Raw genomic sequence first — 25,770 nt, 5'->3', positions numbered from 1 at the left:
GGAGAGGGAGAAAGGGATGTTCACTCTTCACTGAGCAGAGGCCTCTCCGTGTGGAGGGGACAAGCTTAGAGGACCATGTGTCTGCCTAGTGGTCAAGGCCACATGCAGCCACTTGCAAATATTTAAGAATTTAGAACCTTTGGGCTTTGGCGTTAAATATTAAGTATAGAGAGCAGACTTGGAAATGTACTATGGTAGGTGCATGCCACAGGCAAAGCTCTGTGCTAAGTACTGTGGGGTCTTGGAGAAGCTTGAGAGGCTGGCACAGGGGGCTCAGTCAATGAGGTTGAACTGAACTGAATGAGACCTGGCCCGGCACTTGGAGGCCAAGGCCTGGTGGGAAGACAGCTCATGGCAGGCGAGCTGTTAATGGAGGTTCAGGCAGATTCTGCTGTGGGCAGTCAGCAATAGGCTGGGCGGCCAGGGAGGGTGTCCTGGGCGGAGTGTCTGGGAGTAGCGATCAGCAGGGACAAGGTTTTCAGGGAAGAATGAGTCTGGCCCTATTGAGGGACCGAGTGGGGCCTCAGCTTCCATCCAGAGAGATGGTCCTCCCCTCTGCCTGGTTGGGAAACAGGCCAGGAGGCACAGCCTGAAGCCTGGTCAGGGCAGCGTCCCCATTGCTGGCCCACCTCCCCGTCTCCCCGGGGGTGGGCTCCCTGGGCATGGCTCAAGGCTCCCCTCTGTCTCCCCCTCTCTAGGCTCGGCATGGAGCATGACGGTCAGGGCAACGGCTGTGCGGATGAGACCAGCCTGGGCAGCGTCATGGCACCCCTGGTGCAGGCTGCCTTCCACCGCTTCCACTGGTCCCGCTGCAGCAAGCTGGAGCTCAGCCGCTACCTTCCGTACGTCACCTCCCCCTTTGGGGCCCAGGACGGGGGCGGGGCGTGTGGCCTGCCCCCTCATCCCCCCAAGTCATCTCCCTTCCCAATGCCATGCCACTTGGAAGCACACTCCATTCACAGCGTTGCTGGTTAGCGTCTGGGCCTCCAGGGACATGGAGGCCAGTACAAATGCTAGACTTGGCGAGAGCAGTGCCTGGAATGGGCACAGAGTAGATTTGGGTGGGACAGGACAGGACAGGCAGACATCCTGTGCTAACCTCGCATGGCAGCTGGCGAGGACCCAGCCTCCTGCATCCTGCATGGCGGGCTGGCTTTTTCCACCCTCAGTGCAGTGAGCCCTCCGACTGTCCATGAACCAACCTTTCACCTTGGCCTTAGCGTGATCCTCTAACGTGGGCAAAACTGGCCTGTAAGATAGCTACAAGCTGAGCTCTAACCCCAGCCCTGGGTGCCCTGGCCCTGGAGCACCCCAGACACAGTGGATGGACGGGAGGCCCTGTGTGAGATGAGACACAGCGCAGGGCGGCGGGCTGCACTGCTGCCAGCCTTCCTGCTCCCTAAACCTGAGGATTCCCGCTTCAGCCTGGTTCACCTCCTTCTTCACCTCCAGCTCCTACGACTGCCTCCTTGATGACCCCTTTGCGCCCGCCTGGCCCCAGCCCCCGGAGCTGCCTGGCACTGACTATTCAATGGACGAGCAGTGCCGCTTCGACTTCGGCACCGGGTACCACACCTGCTCCGCGGTGAGTGCCCACTGGCCCCCCAGCCGGGTCGCCGGGACCATGTCCTTCTGGGACCCGGGCTGGTCATTCACAGAACACCTGCTGCCCGGCCGGGCTGGTCATTCACAGAACATCTGCTGCCCGGCCGGGCTGGTCGTCTGGAGCTGGGGCCGAAGGTTCGGTTCCATCAGGGAGACTCAGGACGACCGGGACCCAGGCCCTGCCACCTTCTGCTACATACCCGCCCACCCAGCCCCAGGTGTAGGGGTGGGCGCGGGCAGTGGCTGGAGGATGCTCTAGCCCCGGGGAAGATGGAATAATCACTCCCAGGGCCAAGCAGAGGCTCAGAGCAGGGGACATCCCAGGGCGGGGGGCTTTCTGCGGGACCAGGCCTTGGTGACTCACTGCACTGAGAGCCTCACCCCGCCCCCCTCCCCCGATCCAGGAATGCAGCCCCCTCCTCGGCTCTGCAGGACCAGGAGGCCCTGCACATGGTCACCTTCCCCACCGCCCAGGCCGCACTGGGACATGTGGTCTCTGCTTTGGGGGTGGACACACAGCCTGGGATATGGGGGTTTTAATGCCCAACGGCTGTATTTGTGAGGACGGTTGTCTGGCTGGCGGGGGTGACAGGAGAGAAAAGGAAGTTGGGGCTTTTCTGGACAATCAGAAACACAGTTGCCAACCTGTGGCATGACTGGGTGAGACTGGAGGGAGGTGGCAGTCCAGCCTTGTCTGGGCTGGGTGGCAAGGTGCACGGCTCAGGGGCATCGGGCACAGCCTCCCTAGAGTCTCAAACCCTAATCTCTGGTCAGTGACAAAGGCCGAGAGGGAGGCATGGGAGGGAGACGGGAGTGTGGGCTGTGGCTGCCCCTTCTTGGCACCCTGTTGGAGAGAGGAGGGGTTGCTGGAGGCCGCTGGCACCTGGGGAAGGTTGGGCCTCAGGGTGTGTGGGGCTCTGGCCGGACAGACTCCTCCTGCCTCCCAGCTTCCACCACTCCCTCCTCTCTGTCGCTGCCCTTTGCCCCCTTGTCAGACCTGGGGAACCAGTCCAGCCGGGTGACCCCATACCCTTTGCCACGCAGTTCACGACCTTTGAGCCCTGTAAGCAGCTGTGGTGCAGCCACCCTGACAACCCGTACTTCTGCAAGACCAAGAAGGGGCCCCCGCTGGACGGGACCGAGTGTGCGCCAGGCAAGGTACCTGCAGCAGGAGTGACTTCCTGGGCTCAGGCCCCAGGGGAGCCCCTGCCTCCTCACCAAGTGTGTAATGAATGTGTGTGGGGGTAGGGTGGGGGGGGGCAGATGGGAGCCCCGTGCACATGGAGGCCTCACATGAACTCCTGCACACTCACACCCCACACCACAGCCTTTGCTTCTCTAGTTGGCAGAATTTGGCATCACCTCATAGCCCATCCAGCAGAAATGCTTACTCCCATTTCACAGATGAGGAGAGTGAGGCCCAGGCAAGTTAAGGAACTTGTGGAGGTCACACAGAGAAGGGATGAAGGAGGACTCCAGGTGTCCTGCCTACTGTCCCCGAAGGCTGTTTCTTCCACACACATCCCCCGCCCCCCACAAACCTGACCTTTCATGTATTTTCTTGCTGTGTGTTTGTTCCGCATGCATTGGAATGGGCCAGGGCCTCCTCTGGCAGAGGGACTGCATGGTCAGGTGTGGGAGCCCTGAGCTGGGTTCTGAAACCCACCTCTGCTCTATTGCTGGCTCTGCTGGAATCGCTGGGTGGTGACCTTGGGCCATTTACTGAACCTCTCTGGACCCTACTGACCCCTGACCACGCACACTGCCCATCCTCCTGTGTTTCAGAAGTTACTGAATCGTGTCACAGCACATGAGAGAGCTCGGAAGAAACAGGGCATTGAGAGAGGCGTGATGATGACTCAGCCTCAGCTGTGAGCCAGCCCCTGGGCACCCACCCGCACCAGCCTGTCCTCTGTCCTCTGTCCTCTGCCCTCACCAGGCTCCTCCCACTCACATCTGGGGCCTCCCATAGCCTGCACAGGCCCGGCAGGCTCCCAGTTATCCCGGAGACAGTATGGCTGCTCCACATGTCACCATCGTTCCAGGCCCTCTCCTGACACTATTTCACATAGCAGTTCATCAGTGGTTCTCAATTTTGGCCGCAATTGGAACCATCTGGGAGCTTTAAAAGTCCCCGCCCCCCAGAACAGGGTGTGACAGCATCTGGGACGAGCTATCTCTTGGGGTGATGGAAATGTCCTAAAATTGGTTTGTGGTGACGGTTGCACAACGCTGTGACTCTGTGAAAGTTTATTGAATTGTACACTTAAAATGAGTGCATTTTATGGCATATAAAGAGCATATCTTGTTATGGCTTCTTTAAGAAACCCCTTCTCCTAGAGATTCTGATTCGGTTGGCCTGGGGTACAGCCAAGGCATCTGGGGTTTGGAAAGTCCCAGGTGACTCCAAGGCTGAGAACCACTGAGTGACCTATTGAAAAAGACCCGGGGAGCTTTGCTGTATTTCTTCCCACTTGCCTTAGAGGAGAAGGCAAGGAGGTCATTGTGGCCGAGCCTCCTTTGTTCCTGGCCCTGTGCTAAGGCCTTTGTAGGTGTTACTGCCTTCAGTTCTTAGAACAGCCCCATTGAACAGATGAGTAGAGTGGGGCTCGGCAAGGTGATGTTACGCCAAAGCACACACAGCTAGTCACGGCCGAGCTGGGACTCAAACCCAGGCCTCTCGGACTCGATGCGTGGATGGGTCTCCCCTGGGGCAGGCCTGCCTCCCACGAACACACCTGCTTATGGCCCCTGGATGGTGATTTCGAGGTGGAGAGCCGAGATTGACTGTAGATAATCCACTGTAGGAAGACTGTGTCTCTCTCCCTTAGCAGACTTTTATTTCTCCGGGGTCGGTGAACAAAAAAATTGCATAGTTGTCATCGTCATTAATAGTGTGGTTCGCCATTTCTGGAGGGCTGTGTGTGCCAGGCGCTACCTCACTGGGCGCCCCCGGCGGCCCTGTGCTGGTGGGACGCTGACCTTTCCTGCGTGGTCCAGCTGAGGAGGAGACTCAGAGAGGGGAGCCCTTTTGTGGAGGGTCACTCAGCTCATGGCATGGTGGGATCCTGTGTCACCTGAGGCTTGTGCTCCTATGACCCTTTCTCTGGGCTCACCCGTGCTGCCCACCGGCTGTGCCCTGTGCCTAGTTGGGCAGCCTCCATGGCAGGCTCGATGGCATGGCCCCAGAGTGACCTCGTGCCCTCTGCTCCGTCCCAGTGGTGCTTCAAAGGTCACTGCATCTGGAAGTCACCAGAGCAGACTTACGGCCAGGATGGCGGCTGGAGCTCCTGGAGCAACTTCGGGTCATGTTCGCGGTCATGCGGGGGCGGAGTGCGATCCCGTAGCCGGAACTGTGACAATCCCTTGTGAGTACGCTTAGCTGGGGTGGGCACTCCAGGGCACCCCTCTCCTTAGGCCCGAGGGGCTTGGAGGGGGAGCGGGCACAAGAGAGAAGGACCCTGCAGGTGGCTGTGTGTCTAGTGGTGAGGACCCACAATGGTGGGTGGGGGAAGATCGCTCCCACCTGGGCTGACATCTCCCACTGGGTCTGACATCTGAGGATGGGTTTGAACCAGTCATTTTCAAACTCTTGTGCAAAAGTTTTCCCTGGGAGCCTGGGGGGCCCAAGACTCTGCCAGTTTAACAAGCCCTCCTGTGACCCTGCGCCCCTGGCTAACCTTGGAGAAAACACTGATCTAAATTGCTTAGTCATCATGTCTCGGGAGAATACACTCCCCAAGTTGGTTTTCTACCACATGAAACAGAACTTCCTTTAACTTTTCTTAACATACTTCTTTCTAACATCAAGTCCTCCCTCTCACCCCACCCAACTTTCAGCATTCTGGGGGTGCATTCTATTTCCCCCTTATTGGCCCTTCTGTGGGGACCCCTGCCATGGTTTTGAACTTCTGAGCCCCAGTTCTGCAGGGACTGCATCCCCCAGGCTGAAGCAGCCTGCTCACAGCAGCCTGGTGAGAGGTTGGGGCCAGCTGGGGCCGGCATGTGGGCCCGCTGGCTCCAGGACCAGTGGTCTGAACCTCATCAGGGTAGGGCCTGTCCCACTCCTCACGCAATGAGTGATGGGATGAGGCCTGCAGAGTGTCAAGGTCCTAGCATCGCCGTGGCTCAGTAACAAACACCCCCTCCCCCTCCCCAGCATCCTCAGAAAAGGTCCTGCCTACTTGGCTGTTTACCCCAGGGATGGGAAACTCACTACCTCCCGGAGCAGCCTGTTCCTGTGTCGGATGGCGGAACTGACCTTTCACACAAATGCGCCAAAAGGAACGGCCTTGTACCTTCCACCTGTGGGGGGTATGGGAGCTGGAGTCAGAGCGGGGCCCAGTGGTGCCCACTCTGATAAACCACCTTCCAGTCACAATGGGTATTATCCCCTTGATCAAAGCCACCAGTTATTGGCTCCTCTGTAATAAGAACTGCTTTTATTTTATGAGGCTTAAATGAAATAATATGTGTACTCTCAGCACATCCCAGCACAGAGGAAGCACTAATAAATGACAGCTGCTGTTAGAACGATCCCAGTCTGGGAGCGCTTGCTCTGTGCCAGGCAGGACGCGGGCACTTTCCTGCATGGACCCATGTAATTCTCCCAGCGGTCCGAGCGGAGTCCCGGTAACCCGTGCGCTCAAAAACATGATAATCTTACTGAATCCTCGGCACTTAATGGAGAAGAGGGTACAGATTGCTTTAAAATACCTTTTCTTATTTATTCCTCACAGACACACCAGGAGGCAGGTAAAATAAGAGGTATGGTGGCCCCTCCTCTAAGGGGGAATTGAGGCATAGCAAAACTAAATCACTTACCCAAGATTGCATAGTCAGGGCGTGGGGGTATAGGAATAGTCGAGTCATTTACTGAGTTCCTACTGTATGTCAGGCCTTGTGTGACATTTGGAAGAATATAATACAAAGATGAATAAACTGATTTCTCTTCCAGCCCAGTTGGGAGGGTTCATCGTTCCCATCTTCCCCATCACTTTTTTACCTCTCTTTCCCTCCTCCCCCACAGTGGAATAGGTGGCACATGCTTCAAGGATGGAGCCAGTGACAGCAGGCTCTGAGCCCAGCAGCCCCCACAGTAGGGCACCCTCTATAGTTTACCAGTTAGAAGAGCCCCTTTTGAAGCTAGTCTAAGAGGCTGAGCTGCCATGTGGGAAGCCCGGCCTTGCCCAGCCTTCCCAGCCCGCGAGGTCACCGATCTCCCTGTGCTGCCCTAGCCCAGCCTACGGAGGCCGCCTGTGCTCAGGGCCCATGTTCCAGTACCAGGTCTGCAACAGCGAGGAGTGCCCGGGGCCCTACGAGGACTTCCGGGCCCAGCAGTGTGCCAAGCGCAACTCCTACTACCTCCACCAGAACGCCAAGCACAGCTGGGTCCCCCACGAGCCTGACGACGGTGAGTGGGCCCTGCTCCCCCCCCACCCCCCAGGCCTGGGCCCAGCGGTGAAGGCTGAGGGACAGTGGGGACACCGAAAGGGACATTGCAGTTGGCAGGCTTGCCGCAGAGGACGGTGCAGGCCTTCATGTTGTGTAGCTCTGGGGGGCCACCGTCCTCATATAGTTATCCCTGGTTTATATATTATCATGACTGTTTTCTGGAGAGGCAAGGAGAATGTCTTGAGCAAGGCCATCTGTGCCGCGCCAGCACGGCCAAGGGTGAACCTGAGTGAGGGCGGTGAAGGATTGAGAAAAGACAGACAAGAGAAGAAAGCTGGGTCTGGGTGGGACGCTGTCCTCTATGATGGAGAGACAGCGACAGCACCATGGACTACAAGCCCTGTCTTTATTTTATGGCCAGATTCCACGAGGCAAAGTAAGGGCGTCACCAAGATGTGTACAACATTCTCATGGGTTTCAATCCTACTCAACTACATGCACCTGAACTCTATCAAGCCCACATCACTCAGCCACGTGGGGCCATGTGTTCGGACCATAGGTTCAAGCTTACAAAGATAGCCTCTGGCTATAATTGTGCTGGGAGGACTTTGCCCTCCAAGCTGGGACTTGCACGTGGCCATGAGAGGACTGTGCCCTCTTATTAGTCCGAGGCTCGAACCTGTCCGAACACTGTGGCCACTCTCCACACCACCTCGCCCAGAGGTGCTGTGAGCTGGCAGCTGTGCTGCCTGTTGGGTTGGTGCCTTTCCCACGTGTCTTTACCTGTACAGGTAGGCATAGTACAGGTGCAGGCACCTCTTGCTTTGCAAAACCAACGTCCCGAGAAGCTCGATCCTATCACATGCCATGGTTTTAGGTTTTACGGATACCATTCCAGCAGTTAATGAAAATGATTTGAAAGACAGGCTGATGGGAACCTGTGGGACCCTCATACAGACCCCCTCCAGGCTGCTGTGGACAGACACGGGCCGTGGGACCCATGCAGAGGGGACCAAGACGGGGCTAGTGCCTGTCTGCTGTGAGCACGTCCAGGGATGGCTCTTGAAGGGGCAGAGGGAGGCCAGCGAAGGGCTGAGATTCACCGCGCCTTAGAGCCGTCGGGCTGAAGGGACCCTGACAGTCCGCTGAGCCCACCTCCCCACCATTCTCTCCATGTTTCTCCACGGGCTGATGCTCACCCCACCAGCAGCCCTCGGCCTCAGTGCCGATGGAACAGCTTTTCCTCTTCAGGCCCTGGCTAGAGTATCAATGGTAGGACCCTCAGCCGTTCAGCCCATCTAGAATGCCAGTCTCCAAGTTGGAAGGGACCTCAGGGGCCTGTCCACTGCTCGCCGGACACATACCCCTCTGGAACATGTTACATGTGTCTTCCCGCTGCTTGCTTGCCTCCTGCCCTGGGGAGCTCACCACTTCCTTGCCACTGTAGGCTGGCTCCTGCCCTGAGACCCTCCTGCCTGGGGACGTGGTAGTCAGGGTCATACTGGTCTTTGGGGACAATTAGAGCCCCCATCCTTCGCCCTGCCCCCCTTCCCCCCACCAGTTCCCACCAGGAATCTGACTCCTGAGGGTGAAATCCAAAGTGGTATTGGATGTTGCGGCTCTGAGTCCTGAGTGCTGGGCAAGATGCCCGATGGTCCCTTAGAATGTGGCTGAGTGAGCGGCTCGCTTTGAAAGCCTTGCAGATCCCGTCAGAATCCAAACAAACCACCGTAGCACAGGGCAGGGAGGGGCGGAGAGGGGTGGGGAGGCTGATGGGGCAGCTGGACTGTGAGTTTTCCCAGGACTTTCAGACAAATTCCAGGAAGCTAGCTAAGCCCCAACCTCCCATTTTCTAAGAAACACAGGGAGTGTTTATATGTTCTCTGGGACCTCCTTTTTTACAACATCAATAGCCCAGAGAGAGAATAGAACATTTAATTGTTAGAACTAGAAAGGAGCCCCTTCCCTCCCTCACTGCTGCTCCACTTACAAACCCAAACACAGGCCATTATTACCATTATTCCTGCTTTTCATGCTTCCTGGTAATGTTTGCAAGCATGTTAAGATACACCACCACATGTGTGGCTGGTTAAATGCATGTAGAGGTCAGAGCAGGACCCAAGCCAGACTGCCTGCGCTAGGACCCTGGCTCTTCCACTTACTGTGTGGCCTGGCACAAATTCCTAACCTCTCTGGTCCCTGGTTGTCTCCTCTGTCATGTTAGAACCTACTTCCTCGGGCATAGAAAGTCTTAAATGAGTTAATTCACGAAAAGCATTTAAGGTTGTACATCAAGAGTGTGTAAAGGTTTTGGAAGTATTTGGCACATAGCAAGCATTCACTACGTGTTGGCTTGTTATTATTTTATCACTTGATTTTTCTCAACCATCCAATGTAGCATTTTACTGATCAAGGAAAATAAATTAGAGACAGGCTCGAAGGGGTCAGATATAATTTGCCCAAGATCACGTGGCCCATAAGTGAGTGACAGAGCAGGACACTTGAGCCCCAGCCCCACTGTGCCCCCTACTGCCCAGAACTGGCTCTGGAGCTTCCAGCTTGAGCCCAGCTGGGGGCTCCGCATGGCTCCTCTCCCCACAGACACCCAGAAGTGCGAGCTCATCTGCCGGTCAGAGGACACAGGGGATGTGGTCTTCATGAACCAGGTGGTCCACGATGGGACACGCTGCAGCTACCGGGACCCCTACAGTGTCTGTGCCCGCGGAGAGTGTGTGGTAGGTGACCCCGCCAGACGACCCACTCTACCTGCCCCTTCTGCTCCCTACAAAGACTAGCATTGCCTCACTGTCCCCACCCACACCCCTTAGTCTTCAAACATAACCCTGGGATGCTAGGAAGGGGCTTTTGCCTAGCCCAGTGGTCGGCAAACTCATTAGTCAACAGAGCCAAATATCAACAGTACAACGATTGAAATTTCTTTTGAGAGCCAAATTTTTTAAACTTAAACTATATAGGTAGGTACATTGTTATTAACTTAATTAGGGTACTCCTAAGGCTTAGGAAGAGCCACACTCAAGGGGCCAAAGAGCCGCATGTGGCTTGCGAGCCGCAGTTTGCCGACCACGGGGCCTAGCCTCATTGAAGTGAGAGGAGTGGCCAGTTTTAAGACCTTGCCCATGTCACATGCAAGCTTGTGACCGAGCCCTGTCCAGCTATGGGTTCTCTTATGTCTGGGGCCTGGGGATGAGGGAGTGGGGGGCACAGGCTGCTGACCTCAGGGTGGTGAATGGGGATGGGAGCCTCCTCCCGCTGACCCCACCTCTGGCCTCAGCCCGTCGGCTGTGACAAAGAAGTGGGGTCCATGAAGGCAGACGACAAGTGTGGGGTCTGTGGCGGCGACAACTCCCACTGCCGGACTGTGAAGGGGACGCTGGGCAAGGCCTCCAAGCAGCCAGGTAAGCAGGCTGGGCTGGAGGGAGGGCAGCAGTGCCTGGGCTGCCTGAGCTGTCCCTCAGGTGGGCCCTTCCTCCCAGAGCTGGGTCACAGTTTACGTGGAGAGAAAGGGCCTCAAAGCCAGTCTCCAGACCGTCCTGGCTGCCCAGGGCTGGTGACCAGAAGCCATAGCTGGTCACCTTCTTTCCAGGTGATCTGCTACCTGTGCTTGGGGCCAGGGGCTCAGAAGCATTTTCCTGCTAGGCAGTGTGTGGTGACGGGTCAGCCATCTCTTGGCTCTGGGGCTGCTGGTGGGAGTGAGGAGTCCGACAAGTTTGAAAGCGTGGCCCAGGCTGAGCTGGTAGTGTGCTTCCCCTCTCTGCTCTCTCACTTTAAAAACACCCGTGGTGCCTCCTGCTTTGAACTCCTGGTACTTTTGAGTTCCTGGACTTTCCTCTCCACCTTCAATTTTGCCAAACTTGCTGTTGAACAGGCCAGATAGTAGTCCTTTACATGTTAGTATGAATGAGCCCATTGCCCTTGGGGGATGTTACAGCTTTGCCTTGCCTCTCCTTGTTGGGAGAAGATTGGTGGCTCCAAAAAAGGTTTGTTTCCGGGCCTTGGGTTGGCCATGAGGGCCCAGGGCAGCCATGCTGGATCTTCATGGCCTGCTTCATCTAAATGCCTGCTGTGGCTTAAGGTGTGAAAAGAAAGGGGGGAGGAGAGGAAAAATCCGGAGAGGAGGGTCAAGAGAGTGGAAATAGTAGCAACTACCACACACAGAGCCCCTTCGAGTCCTAGAGCATCTTGAGCTACAGCAGCTCATGTGATCCTGGCACCACCTTGTGGGGAAGGGCCCGGGCCTGTTTAACAGATCAGGAAACAGGTTCCTGAGTACCTACAGGGGTGGGGGCCACGAACGGGGATGCTGGGCAGTGGGACCACGGCTCAGGGTGCTCACAGCTTTTCTGGATCCTCCTCTGGCAGGAGCTCTCAAGCTGGTACAGATCCCAGCAGGTGCCAGGCACATCCAGATCGAGAAGCTGGAGAAGGCCCCCCACCACATCGGTGAGTGTCCCGGTGCTGGGAGAGGGGCTGCCAGGCCCCCAGAGCTCCCACAGGTTTGGGGGAGCTGGGAGAGGAGAGGGTTCTAATGCAGGGAGGAGCCCACAAATTTGAATAATGGCAGAGATCCTCTTTTTCTTTTGTTTTTCTGTGGTGCAGCAGTTTGGGCTGGGCTCACCTGGGTGCTGCTTCTACCTCACTGCCTGGACTCGCTCATGCAGATACACTCAGCTGGTGGGTGTGTAGGGCCCTGGTTGGTACTGGCTGTCAGCTGGGGTCCTGGGGCTGACAGGGCCATGCCCCCAGCAGGCTAGCCCAACGTTATAGACGTGGTGTCTGTCACATGGGCCTCAGGCGTTGTGAGAGCGGCAAGCCCAGCGCGCAAGCTTTTGTGTCATGCTTTCTGGTTTGTTTGTTTGCTTGTTTATTTTAGAGAGAGGAAGAGAAAGAGAGAGAGAAACATTGATTTGTTATTCCACTTATTTATGCACTCATATGCGTTCATTGGTTGCTTCTTGTATGTGCCCTGACCACGGATCGGATCCCCAACCTTGGTATATCAGGGTATCGGGCCTACACTCTAACCAACTGAGCTACTCAGCCAGGGCACGTCATGCTTTCCAATGTCCCATTGGCCCAGCACATTTTGTGGCCAAGCCCAGGCTTACGGTGTAGAAACAGACCATCTCTCTTTCTTGATGGAAACATGGTAGAGTCACAGTGCAAAGGGGCATGTAGACAGGAATAGGAGGAATTTGTAGCCATTTTTGCAATCTACCGTCTAAATTATTCTCATTATAATGACAAACATAGTCACTAAACGAGATGCCCACCCTTTATAGTTATAACAGTTCCACAATTATGTAGCCAAGGCAGATGGAAAGTTAGGGCCTCCAAATACATCAATAAAATCCAAATGAAAAACATGAATGTCATGAGAGATTTGTTTTGTTGGTTTGTTTGCTTTACTCTGTTTTTGTTGAAACTAAGTTGGCAGTCACAAAATGAGTATTTCCAAAAGAGGCAAATCCACAGAGATAGAAAATAGGTCAGTGATTGTCAGGGGCTGAGAGGTGGGGGAGAGGGAGTGACTGCTACTGGGTCTCAGATTTCTCTGGGGATGATGAAAATGTTCTGGAATTAGATTGCACAACCTTGTAAATACACCAAAAAGCACTGAATTGCACACTTTAAAAGGCTGGGTTGTATGGTATGTGCGTTATATCTGAATTTAAAAAACGTAAGCATGGTTTAGAGCAGGGTCCTGGCAGGGAGGGGCAGCAGGCTGCTGCCTGCACGTGGGGCAATGGATGGTTCTCTCACACTTGTCTGCGTTCAGACCCCTTCCAGAGGACACATAGGTCACACTGTCACCGAGGCCCCTCTTGCATATTGTGGCCACCAAGTCACACTGCTTGGCCCCAACTCGTCAGAAACACAACCACAAAACATAACATCTCTTGGCAGGTTCGTATGTCACAAAAATGCTGACATTTATGTTTTTAGATTATCGTCAAAGTAACATAAACATTTTTAAAGGTCTCCTGGGGAACTTGTCTCCCCTGGAAAATAGATCCACATTAGCACAGCTGTAATTGATCTGGAAGGTGCCTAGAGGTGTAGTCCAAACAGGCAATGGGCACAAGGGGAAACTGAGGCCCAAAGTGGGCTGTGGGCCCTCTGTGTGCTCTGATGCACCTTCAGGGTGAGCCAGTCTGAGCCCAGGTCTCTTGTCTCCTGGCCCGTGCCCTTGGCAGCCACCTCACTCTGCATGGGGAGTGAAGGTTTGGAGGGCTTTGGCTCCACCATCTCTCTGCCCACTTGCCTGGGGAATCCTGATGGAACAGGCCCCGGGGAGGGGAGGGGGCAAGGAGAGAAGGGTCCTTGACTCCAGAAAGGGGGCTACTGCTGCACCCCTACACATGGCTCCATAATATCAGCAGCCCCTTGGGCCTCCTCGGCCCGCTTCTACCCCACCTCCAGAAGTCTAGCATCTTGATCCTCTGTAGGTGGGGAGTGATCCAGGTAGCTTCTGCAGAGGTGGGGCAAGCCCCTAGCATGGGGCAGTCTGTGCATGCACATTCGCCTGTGTTTATCGGGTGAGTTCCCTGAAGGGTTGGGGCTCTGCCGGAGGCCAGGACAGGGACGGGCATTGGAACTTGGCATTGGCACAGGTTGTGTGAGTATACATGCGAGAGGCACACAGCATGTATAGACTGTGTGTGTGTGTGTGTGTGTGTGTGTGTGTGTGCGCGCACATATGTGCCCTTGTATGTGCCTGTGTGTGCCTGACAGGGTAGGAACTCTCTGGGGAAGCCCAGGACAGGTGGAAGCCTTGGCGATGAAGGCCCTGCCCAGACTCATTAGAGTCTAATGATTAGACTCTCCTGGAATTGGGGGACTTGGACTCTTTAACAGGAAGAGAACTCACGCTGTCACAATGTCTACATGTGCTGGGTCTTGAGCTGGTACTTTCCACACGCATCTCGTTTAAGCCTCATGACAATCCATGAAGGCTCATGTTATATCCCATTCTGTGTTTGGGAGAGAGGCTCCGAGAGGCTCAGGTGGGAAGGAGTAACAGGTAGACAGGGTGCCCCGAGGGTCCCCTGGCAAGGTCTGAAGCCCCTGGAGAGGTCTGGCTTGCAGCCCGGTGGAGGGGAACAGAAATCTGTGTGTCCCTCTTTCCCTGGCCAGCGGTGAAGAACCAGGTCACAGGCAGCTTCATCCTCAACCCCAAGGGCAAGGAAGCCACTAGCAGGACCTTCACTGCAATGGGCCTGGAGTGGGAGTACGCAGTGGAGGACGCCAAGGAAAACCTCAAGACGAGTGGGCCCCTGCCGGAAGCCATCGCTGTCCTGGTGAGCCCCCAGCCTGGTCCTCCTAGCTCACTGTCCCTGCCGCCGAGCCAGCACAGGCCTGCTGGAAATCCTCCTGCCCCACTCTCTTCGGGAGCCTGAGCAGGGCCACGGTGCCCTCCATCGCAGGCCAGCTCCTCATTTGTGCTTACAGGCTGGCAGGCTGGCAGTGAGGAGGGAAAAAGGAACAGTTGTCTCACGGTCGGACCAGAGACGCCACACACAGGGAGTTTGTTCTCCGTAGCGTAGAACCCTGGGTTTGTCCCTTGTGTTGTCCTGGCACCATCCAGCGTTAGCATGCACTATGGCATTGCCAGTGAGTGAGTTGGCAACTGACCCTGGGGTGCCACCTGGCACTGCTGGCTTCCCGAGAAGGGAACAGGGCCACTGTCCTGGAGGGGGCCTCTCTCCCAGCCCTTCTTCCTAGACCACAGGCCAGAGCTTAAGGAGCAGGGATGGTTAACCCAGGAGACCAGGAGGGGCTCTGTCCGCAGTGCCGTTGGCTCAGGCTGGGTGGCAGGGGAGCTTGGACAGGCTCTGTTCCTGGTGCTGCCCTCACGAGTCCGGGAGGCCCTGGAGGGCAGGGTCCAGGGCCTGCTTACTGACGTCAGCATAGTAATTCAATCCAACACCCTATTTTCTGTTCACCCTGTATTTATTGATCACCCATACATCGAAGGCCAATTTATTTTCAACAAAGGTACCAAGACCATACAATGGGGAAAGAAATCTCTTAAAAACTAATGGTGCTGGGTCACCTGGATATCCACAGGTGAATGAAGTTGGCCCCCTACCTGACATCATGTACAAAACTTAGCTCAAAGCAGATTAAAGACCCAAATTCAGGAACTCAAACCCTAGAACTGTTAGGGAAAACGGATACATCTCATGAGATTGGAGTCTGAGGGATGACCTCTCCCCTCAGGTGCTCCCCCCGGCTGAGGGTGGCCCCCGCGGCAGCCTGGCCTACAAGTACGTCATCCACGAGGACCTGCTGCCCCTCATCGGGAGCAACAACGTTCTCCTGGAGGAGACGGACACCTACGAGTGGGCGCTCAAGAGCTGGGCCCCCTGCACCAAGGCCTGCGGAGGAGGTACTGCCCCTGGGCCTGGCTGCCCCAACCATCAGCTGCCTTGTGGGTGCGGCCCTGGGCCTCTCAGAAGGAGACGAGCAGGAGTGGCCAGAGGGCTGACACTGTCTCTACCTGCGGTGTCCCCAGTTCATGACTCAGTTTCTCCTTGAAGATCTCCAGGGTGTGGAAGCCCGTCTGGTAGGGTCTCCGAGCTGGGGCTGGGGTGCTAGAGCAGTATGCAGGGCAGGGCGTCTGTGCAGAGAGGCAGCCAGGTCCCCACGCACAGTTCACCTGGGATAGAGAGACAGGCTGGTCAGGGAAGGCTTCCTTAGAAAGTGACCTGGGCAGGAGGGAGTGCAAAGGCCCAGATGGAGGTGGGATTGGCCCTCCAGGCTTTCCAGAGCTCACTGTCCCCGAGGCCCCAGGCAAGGCAGTGGGGGCCTTGCCCAACCAGCCCTTGGCAGCCTGCCCGCCCCCCGCCCCCCACTACAGGTATCCAGTTCACCAAATACGGCTGTCGGCGCCGACGAGACCATCACATGGTACAGCGGCACCTGTGCGACCACAAGAAGAGGCCCAAACCCATCCGCAGGCGCTGCAACCAGCACCAGTGCCCCCAGCCTGAGTGAGTGCCCGGGAGGGGTGCGGAGCCTGATCCCGTGCCCGCCAGCCCAGGGTGTGGCAGACCTCCTCTCAGCCCTGGCCTTGGAGGAGGGGCTGCGGAGCCTGCTTCCTCCAGCCTGTAGCCCGGAGACTCAGCCCCTTGGCAGGACTCCCTGAGCAGAGAGCAGCCCATGCCAGGCTCTGCCCACGGCCAGCGCTGCCCTCCCGTCCATCTGTCCCCTCTGGGTTCCGGGATTAACTTTCACTACCAGAAGGAAGATGCTTCCTTTGTTCTGTCACTTCCAGCATTCTTTTACAGGTGGGGAAACTGAGGCCCAATTTGGGGGCACAGCTTTCTGCAGTGGCCTGGGAGGTCCATGCAGGTGAAGCAGTTTTAGTGCTGCCAGGCTGCAAGCCCCGGGCAGGGCGCTGTCCACCAGCTCAGATTGGTCATCTGGGCCATGGACTTGGCCTGGCCTGCTAGCCCCAGCCGTGATCTAGCCCCTGATTGGGGTTCCCTGGCCTGAGGATACTGGCTCTCTTGAGCACAGGGTCATATTCTTGAGGTTATTTGGAAGTGACTTTGGGGAGAGGAAAGAGCTGTGACTTATGGAGGGTTCAAGGTCAGGCCTCCAGGCAGGGTTGAGGGTAGCTGGCCATAGGAAACCACAGAGAGCCAAATCCACTCTCCTGCCCTCCCAGGAGTCCTCCATGGTGGGGGCAGGTGCCCACTGGCCCCGCTGATTCACAGCAGCTCCTGCTCCCTCGGGCTAGAGGAGCTCCAGGGCTGGGCTGGAGCTGGTGACCAGCATTAGAGGCCGCCACAGCCTCCCTGTCCTCAGCCCAGGCTGGGATCCCCAGCCCAGGCTGGGATCCCCAGCCCCTCAGCCCTCCCCGCTTCCCTTTATGTGCTACTATACACTGGAATTCAGGCCGCCTTCCCCACTAGGCCATGCAAGGCCAACAGGTCACCCACCCCGGCTTGTCTGTAAAATGGCCCAATGAAGTTTTGGGGCTTTTTGTTTTTTAAAGGAAGGGGTTGACTGAAAGAGCCTGGTTTACCACCAGCTTAGCTGATCAGCACCGAAGCTCTGCAGGCGCTAACGGTGATAGTAATGGTACCTGCATTTATTACATGCCTACTGGATGCCATGCATCCTGCCAGGTGCTTTGCATAGATCAAGTCCTTGAATTGTCTGAAGAGCCCCATGGGAGTGTGTCCTACTGTACAAGCTGTGACTGTCGCAGCTGTTTTGTGCTCTTGATGTAAAGATGGGGTAACTGAGGCTTAGACGGGTTAAAAGCTTGCTCAAGGATATGCAGGGTGCCGGGATTTAAATATGTATTATACCCATTTTTCAGATGAGGAGTCAGCGGAGCAATTAAGTGACCTCCTTGAGGCCACACAGCCTGGCATCTGCAGAGCCAGATGGACAGTGGCCTTGGCCCCCAAGCATTCTGAAGCCCAAACCCACACTCTCTGGCTCCTGCCTATAGCAGTTCAGTGGGTGGAAGCGACCTTGGGAGGAAATGTCCCCATGGCCCCACCTCCCCTCCACCTTCTGCCCTGTCTGTCTCCAGGTGGGTGATGGAGGAGTGGAGCACCTGCAGCCGGAGCTGTGGGAAGCTGGGGGTGCAGACTCGAGCAGTGCAGTGCCTGCTGCCCCTCTCCAACGGTACCCACAAGGCCATGCCAGCCAAAGCCTGCCCTGGGGACCGGCCGGAGGCCCGGCGGCCCTGCCTCCGAGTGCCTTGCCCAGCCCAGTGGCGGACGGGAGCCTGGTCCCAGGTGAGTTGTCCTCAGAGGGTGGAGGGGCTGGGCCAATGGGGCACCTTCTCTGGGGAGTCAGGGAGGAGGTGGGACAAGATGCAGAACTATGGAAAGATCTGGTGCCCCCTGAGGGGCAGAGTTTCTGGCTGACTTTCCCCCCTTACATGACTTGGTTTTTCTCAAAACTGAGTGGAACAGCTCCCATGTACCCTGGACCATGGCTCCGGGCGAGGCCTTTACATTCGTTCACTATTTGCTTGGACCTTCATGCAGCACTAGGAGACATGGGCTGTTATCCCCTTGTTACATATGAGCAAATTGAAGCACATTCTTGCATTTAAGAAATATTTGCTAAGTGCCAGCTACATGCCAGGCACACTGAGCTAGGAAGGCAGGAATCCGCATCAGCCAGCCAGATCTGATCCTTGTGCTTGTAAAGCTCATGGTCTAGAGACGGAGACAGAAGGGACAAGTAAACTCATGACAAAAGCATGTACAGGGTGCAGTTGGATCTGTGTGGGACGTGGATGGATTAACGTACCCGGGAGGGCCTCACCGAGGAGGTGACCTTTGAGCTGAGGCCTGAGAGATGAGCCACAGAAGGCCCCTGAGGCAGGAACAACCTTTCCACATGCCAGATCCTGAAAGGACAGTGGGACTGGGGCTTAATGAGAGGTCCGGGGGCTGCAGGAGGACACTGGGAAGGTGGTCGGGGCTTTATGAAGCTTTAAAAGCTGTACCGCATCCTCAGAGCAGTGGAAACTACCGAGTTTTTATGTGTGTGTTACGAGCTCTGATTTCCGGTTTAAAGGCTCACGCTGGCAACTCATAGAAAGTTCATTGTTGGGAGGCTGGGTAGGAAAGGGAAACAGTAAGAAGGCTGTGGGGTAGTCCAGGTGTTCTTGGCTGGGCCCTGGAAGTGGCCATAGGATCTTTTCTTGATGTCTTGGGCTTGGATTCTCTCTTAGAAATTCATTTGATACAAACCTTGAAGACATTGTGCTAAGTGAAGTAAACCAGCCACAAAATGACATATGATCCCACTTAGACGAAGTACCTAGAATAGTCAAATTCATAAAGACAGAAGGTAGACTGGTGGTTTCTAGAGCTGGGGGAGGGAGGGCTCGGGAGTTAGTGGTTCACTGGGACAGTGTCAGCGTGGAAGGATGAAAAGATTCCTGGAGATGGACGGTGGTGAGGGTTGCCCAACAATAGGAATGTACTTAATGCCACAGAACTATCTACTTAAAAATAGTCAAAATGGTAAATTTTAGGTGATGTATATTTGACCACAATTTTAAAAAGCTCATTTGGTCAAGGAGACAAGCATGGTGAGGGTTATTGTAACAGCAGAAAATTAGGGAATATCCTAAATGTTTATCTATTGGAGATTGGGAAAGAGAATTATGGTCCGTTCATACAATGAATACTACATCGCAAGAAAAACAAACAAGCTTGAAAGGTACGCATCAACATAAACCTCAGAAAAATAAATGTGAGAAAAAGCACTGAAGTATGAAGAAGAAAAGCCCTTCCAATTTACTTAAAGTTTAAAAAGGCACAACACACTTGAGGGTTATTGTAACAGCAGAAAATTAGGGAATATCCCAAGTGTTTATCTATTGGAGATTGGGAAAGAGAATCATGGTCTGTTCATACAATGAATACTACATCGCAAGAAAAACAGACAAGCTTGAACGGTACGCATCAACATAAACCTCAGAAAAATAAATGTGAGAAAAAGCACTGAAGTATGAAGAAGAAAAGCCCTTCCAATTTACTTAAAGTTTAAAAAGGCACAACACACTATTAGAAAATAAGCCGGAATGCTGATGTTTCAAAGCTGGTGGTGGTACTTGAATAGGTTTTTATGACCAACTTCTTCAGACTTTTCTGTACGCTTGAAATATTGCACCACAAAGAGTATTTTGAAATAACCAAGAATCCCCACACAACTCACGAAGATTTTCTGTTCTTCTCCGTAATACGTAGATTTACCTGTTTTAGTATAAAACAGAAAGATTGCGGGTCCCACAAAAGACCCCATAGGTAAATCTAACAGAGAAGTGACAGATGGTGGGAGATAGTTGCCCCTTATAAGTCTTGGCAAGCACTTGAGAGCAACTGTTTGTAATTATTCACCTCAGGAGGATGAGCCACCTTGTGTTATGGTTCTGTGTGGCCTGTGACACGGTGTCTCCCTCGGGTTGTCCCAGGCCCAGTCTGAGAAGTGGACCTCTGCAAGCTCTTCCCCACCCCACCAGGAGAGGCTGTGCTCGGTGCCTGAACCCAGCCTTCCCATTCTAATTTCACGCTGGGCAGTCTTGCTTTTCCTGGAGGCCCCACCCACCCCCACCCGTTTGTCTGCGGAAGAAGTGTAATGGGGTGCTGTGTATGGCAGCCCTCGCATGTGGTTGTGTCTTCTCCTTTTGCCCACGCCTTTTCCTCTTGGGGAAGAAGACACTTTTGAGCATGCCTCTGCACACTGGGTTTTGGTCATTTGAGCCACAAATTCATTCATGTCTATGGGACCTTGTCACCCAGCTGTGTGTTTAGCAGATGCCATGATCCAGGACCCTGCATCCTGTTACCAAGATATCAGCAAGTAAACCATCGTGCCCCAGTCCCACAGGCCGGTGTGTCAAACAGGGGAGTTTGCCAGGATGATACACAAAACATTTAAGAACCCGGACATAGACCAGGCAGAGTGGACACAGGCGGCATTGCCGGAATGGGGTCCTGAGCCAGGTTTAACCGTTCAGATGGTGGAAGGGTTCCTGGGGTTCTGAGCTCAGTGGCTGTCTGCCACCCAGGACAGGCGTGTGTGACAACTGGCGTGCTGTCTTGAGGCCGTTTGGCAGCAGTCCTTGCTCATCCCGCTGACCAAGTGGGGACTTGGCACCTTTGTTTGTACGCTTTCTGTCCTGGGCATTGGCTGGATTGGAGCTCACTGCCCCCTCCCTCTGTCTCTCCACCTGCCCCTCCCCGACCACTGTGGCCTGGCCCTGCCTGTCTCCTGGCAGTGCTCTGCCACCTGCGGAGAGGGCATCCAGCAGCGGCAGGTGGTGTGCCGGACCAATGCCAACAGTCTCGGACAGTGCGAGGGGGACAAGCCGGACACCATCCAGGCCTGCAGCCTGCCTGCCTGCAGAGGTGAGCCGGAGAGGATGGGATGGGGGAGGCCAGGCAGGCCCAGCTCCTCTAGACCCGATTCCCAGCCCAGCCTGTATCCTGGCCCCCTAGCAATCCCCAACATTAGAGGTGCTTCTCCCTGCTCACAGGAAACCTCCAGAACTCTACCGTGAGGGCTGGTGTCCAGGCACTTGTGACCCCACAATCTGGGTCCCTACATCCTATTAACAAGATAACATCAAGTAAGTGTATTTCTGGGCCCCACTCCTCCCCCCACCCTTCAAGTGGTCACTGCTCCATGTGGTGGAGCAGACCCAGCTTCCAGTCTGTGCATGTGACCTTAGCCTCCAGAAGCTTCAGATTCCTCAGCTGTGAGGTGGGGATAATGCTTATCCTGGTCCATGATCCCTTATCTGCAATTCTAAAATGCTGAAAGCTGCAAATGTTTCCCTGAATTTGGTGCAGATTCATTTGGCAGCAAAATGTGACCTGAACTAACAAGAGATCAGTTATTCTGCTATAAAAACATTGCCATATTTGGTTATAAGATGATGTCCCAATCTCCACTGGGAATGTTATACAATATGAAACAGTGAATATTATTTTTCTAACCTCAAAAGTTCTGAATTATGAGCCATGTATTGTTTCAAGATTTTTGGATAAGCAGTTGTAGATCTGAGCTGCCGTCCTACGGCTGTTGAGAGAATTAAATGAGATAATGCCTGCACCCCTGTCCAGCTGTCAGCTAACAACAACCAAAATAGTAGTTTATCTCTGCCTCATGATCAGTTCTTTCTCCCACACATGCATCCACCTACCCACCCATCCATCCATCCATCCATCTACCCATTCATGCACCCACCTATCTACTCATCCACTCATCCATCAATAATTGACTAAGCACCTGCTATGTACCAGGATCAATGTTCTATGTGCCCTTCTAAAGTCCTTCTTTCTTTCCCAAGGGTAAGTAATTGTAGATCTGAGTTAAGAAAATGAGTAGCAGGAAGACCACAGATCCTAACTCCTAGTGACCTCACCTGTAAAACAAAGCAGTCTGACTAGATGTCCTCAGAGAATTTTCTGGCTCCAACTTTGTGGCTTCTCTGCCCCTGTGCTGAGGCTCAGGCTGTGCAAGGGCCTGGGTTTCCCTCCCTTTTCCTCCCAAGAGCAAAGGATGGGGCTCTGATTCCAGTCCTAGAATTCTGGTGCCATCTAGAGGCCACCAGACTCATTCCTTCGACTTCTGTTGGCGCAGAAACAAAGCAAAAGAGACTAGTACAGTGAGCGCTCCTGTATGCCAGGAATTTTATAAATGTTATTTATCGTGTTATTATTCATTGGTAAATGCCAGCGTTACCCCCATTTTACAGGTGATGAAACAGAGGGTGGTGGTGGAGAAATTGACTTGCCCGAGGCCTCACAGCTTTTAAGTGGGGGAGTCTTGATTGGAACCTAGATCTGCTTGATTCCACATTTACTGGTGGAGGGTTAGTGTTTGATCAGCGTGTCACAAGGTGTCTCACCTGGGTATTCGCCTGGTCCTGGTGGAGTGGACCAGACTCCTTTGGGTTGGTTGGGAGGAGGCACGGGTTCCCACTTCCACCCAGAGCAAGGTTCCCAAGGTCTGCTACACGTTAGAGTCACCCAGTGCCCAGGTCACACCCACCCCACCCGTCTCTCTGGGTGTGGGAGCTCGGCCGTGGCTATTTGTAAAGCTCCCCAGGTGAATCCAGTTGGCAGTCAAATCTGACAACTCATGATGTAGGGCCGTGGTTCTCAGAGTTTCCTGTGTATTGGCGTCACCCTGAAGGTCTTGTTAAAACACAGAGCTGGGCCCTCACTGGTTTGGCTCAGTGGATAGAGCGTCAGCCCTTGGACTGAAGGGTCACAAGTTCAATTCTAGTCAAGGGCACATACCCAGGTTGTAGGCTTGATCCCCAGTGTGGGCGTGCAGGAGGCAGCCGATCAATGATTCTCTCTCATCATTGATGTTTTTCTCTCTCTCCCTTCCTTTCTCTGAAATCAATAAAAACATATTTAAAAACAAACAGAAAACACACAGAGCTGAGCCCCATCCCAGAGTTTCTGATTCGGGAGGCCTGGGTGAGGAGCCGATCAATGATTCTCTCTCATCATTGATGTTTCTCTCCCTTCCTCTCCGAAATCAATAAAAACATATTTAAAAACAAACAAACAAAAAACACAGAGCTGGGCCCCACCCCAGAGTTTCTGATTCGGGAGGCCTGGGTGAGGCCTGAGAATGTGCATTTCCAACAAGCGTCGGTGATGCTGACGCTGCAGGTTGGGGACCTGCTTTGAGAACCACTGCTCGGGGTTTAGTCCCTCTGCCACATAATAAGGGCTGTTACTCAGTCCTGTCTCCTGTCAGGTGGCCCGTGTCTCCATCTGGGGAAAAGCTTTATAGTGTGTCCAGCCAGAGCAGGAGAAGGGCCTGCCGCTGGCGGGCTGAGGGGGAGGCCGGGGGTGTGTCCTGGTGTCAGCGGCTGACAGATGTCCCCCCGGCATCGGTCCTTGTTCTGTGTGTGCAGCAGAGCCCTGCATGGGGGACAGGTCGATCCTCTGTCAGATGGAGGTGCACGAGCGCTACTGCTCCATCCCCGGCTACCACCGGCTGTGCTGTGAGTCCTGCACCAAGAAGGCCTCAGGCCCTGCTGCCAGCCTGGACCCCGGCCTGACCTCACCGCCACCCTTCTCCACGCCTGGGAGCCCCTCGCCAGGAGCCAAGACCCCTCCAGAGGCTGTGGAGCCCACTGTGGGGCCAACGGGCTCAGACAACCATCCGCATGGCCAACCCACACAGCTCCCAGGACCTCTGGGTACAAGCCCCCCGGTGACCCAGCGCCTCGGCTTTGCTCCCCAGAAACTGAGTCCTGGAGCATTGCGGAGTACTTCCCCTAACGCCACCCGGGGGCAGCCTTGGGGCTGGACCCCTGGCCCACCTCTGCCAGCCTCTGAGGATAAAGGGCAACTCGGGGAAGACCTGAAGCATCCAGGCACCGGCCTTCCAGCCACCTCCCCGGTGACATGAGCCCCGCCCTGCCCATCCCGCCACCAGTCAAGTTTACACTCTGTGGGCCCAAGACCTCCAGCTCAGAGGACACCCAGCGGGCCAGGGGCAAGCACAGACTTCCTTTTAAATTATTTGCCTTCTTGTTCTAGTTTCGGGCTGTGATACTTTTCACCTGTGAAATGGGTGTGCGAGGAAGGAAAAAAAATCAGGGAAAACCGTAACCTGAGATACCTCAGCAAGCAGCCCAGGTGACTGAGTCGAACCTCTCAGGGGCTCCTGTCTGTCTCTCCTGCCAGGACTGAGGGCCAGCTAACGCCCTGTCCTCACAGCCACTGGGTCCCACGCTGAATCCGTCCAGCTGCCTGTCTTCACAGAACTTGTGGGACCCCTGTGCAGGCCCTGTCTACCTGACCCCTCTGCTCAGAGAGGCACAGCAGGGCCAGGGAAGTTGAGGGTGGGGCCCCGGGGCAGTCAGTCAGAGAGGATGGGAGCTGGGGGTGAGGGCAGTTGGGGGACTCCGGCTGCCGGGCTGGGGCAAGTGGGAGGCGAGTTCATCTCTGGCCAAGCCTTTTGTAGCAAGAGCTCCGTGCAGCTCTTCCAGCCAAGGCCAAGGGGCGGTCAGCTCACCACCAGTGTTGGTGGCCACCTCTGCCTCGGTAGATGGCACTTTCTGCTGCTTCTGGGACCTCCAGTCTACAGGTGGGCCTCCCAGCCTCACTCCAGCTCACCCAAGGGGGCTCTGGACACTCTAGAAAGTGTCTTCCTCATCCAGGGATTTCCCAACTGGTGCTAGAGCCACGGCTAGACCAGGAATGGCAACAAGGTCATCACATCACTCCAGGGCGTGAAGGGAGACGACCTGGAAGGGGACACAGGGGGGGACGTGCGTTCTCAGGCTGTGCCCCGTCAATCATTGCCCTGTGCCAAAGACCACTCCTGCTGGAGTTAGGGGTCCTCTTCCCCCACCTGGCTCCAGCTGGGCCAGAGGTTTGTGGTGCTGATGGGGGAGGGGAGTCAGGCCTCAGAGCTGAGGACCAGAGTCCACTCATAGCCCGGCTCTGGAAATGACAGGGGCCACCCCGCCCGGGCGGGATATGAGCCTCTGCCCCCTGCTGGGGTGGGGAGGAGACGCTGACCGACAGCACTGTGGTGCCTCGGCTGCCCCTACCCCCTTACGTCCAAGGGCAAGTAACTTCCCTTGACCCTCTGGCTCTCTGGAAGCCACCTGAGTCCCCAAGGGTCCCTCCCAGGGGCCTCACCCCAAGTGGTGCAAGGGTCTCCCAGACCCTTCAGCAGCTGTAGAGGTGCTTGCTAGCTCTTCCTCCCCAGGTGAGGGCTGTTCTGAGCCAGGCCAGCGGGATAGGAGCAGCGGGCCGGCCTGGGAGTGCCTGGGGCGGAGAGCCCTCCACCTGCTGCCTGCCCCTCCTGATGCTGGGCACACACTGAACCATTCCTGTGACCCCGCCTGCCTGGGGAAGGGCTGTGAACTCTGCTTTTGAGACCCAGATCTTTGAATTGTTATGTATTTATTAACATTGTCCTTGGTGGTTTGTTCTGGACCCCAAAATGTTGTGTTGTGTGTTTTCTCTCTGTGTGTTTTGGAGGACAGGGGCTGGGCTGTGGCGAGACGATTGGGGGTGGGGGCTGGACGGCGAGATGCTAGAGGCACGAGAAGACTTGACCCGCAGCCTCCCTGCCTTGGCCTCACTGGCCCTGGGGCTCCTCTGAGCATCACTCAGGGTGGAGAGGTAAGAACAGGGCTGAGGGCCCACTCAGATTTCACCGCCGAGTAGCTGTGTGGCCTTGGGAAAGTTGACATCCAGAATTTGGCCCAAAGGGTAG

General features: G+C 55.2%; 1 protein-coding gene across 1 annotated transcript in view; it reads left to right on the top strand.

Moving 5' to 3' along the window:
- ADAMTS14 (ADAM metallopeptidase with thrombospondin type 1 motif, 14) overlaps positions 1-25,770 on the top strand; it is a 78,036-nt gene extending 52,266 nt beyond the window's left edge. Inside the window, exons 7-21 of the mRNA XM_014530375.1 lie at positions 699-842; positions 1,453-1,585; positions 2,650-2,763; positions 4,825-4,973; positions 6,843-7,018; positions 9,601-9,734; positions 10,292-10,415; positions 11,380-11,460; positions 14,155-14,318; positions 15,241-15,409; positions 15,881-16,013; positions 17,573-17,780; positions 20,786-20,915; positions 21,044-21,136; positions 23,447-25,770. Of these exons, the coding sequence (XP_014385861.1) occupies positions 699-842; positions 1,453-1,585; positions 2,650-2,763; positions 4,825-4,973; positions 6,843-7,018; positions 9,601-9,734; positions 10,292-10,415; positions 11,380-11,460; positions 14,155-14,318; positions 15,241-15,409; positions 15,881-16,013; positions 17,573-17,780; positions 20,786-20,915; positions 21,044-21,136; positions 23,447-23,946 (2,452 nt within the window). The 3' untranslated portion in view covers positions 23,947-25,770. The remainder of the gene's footprint in view (positions 1-698; positions 843-1,452; positions 1,586-2,649; positions 2,764-4,824; positions 4,974-6,842; positions 7,019-9,600; positions 9,735-10,291; positions 10,416-11,379; positions 11,461-14,154; positions 14,319-15,240; positions 15,410-15,880; positions 16,014-17,572; positions 17,781-20,785; positions 20,916-21,043; positions 21,137-23,446) is intronic.

The sequence above is a fragment of the Myotis brandtii genome, unplaced genomic scaffold (assembly GCF_000412655.1).
Source record: "Myotis brandtii unplaced genomic scaffold, ASM41265v1 scaffold735, whole genome shotgun sequence".
Taxonomy (NCBI): Eukaryota; Metazoa; Chordata; class Mammalia; order Chiroptera; family Vespertilionidae; genus Myotis; species Myotis brandtii.
The sequence above is the reverse complement of the archived record's forward strand: the minus strand, read 5'-3'. Positions and strand labels throughout refer to the sequence as shown.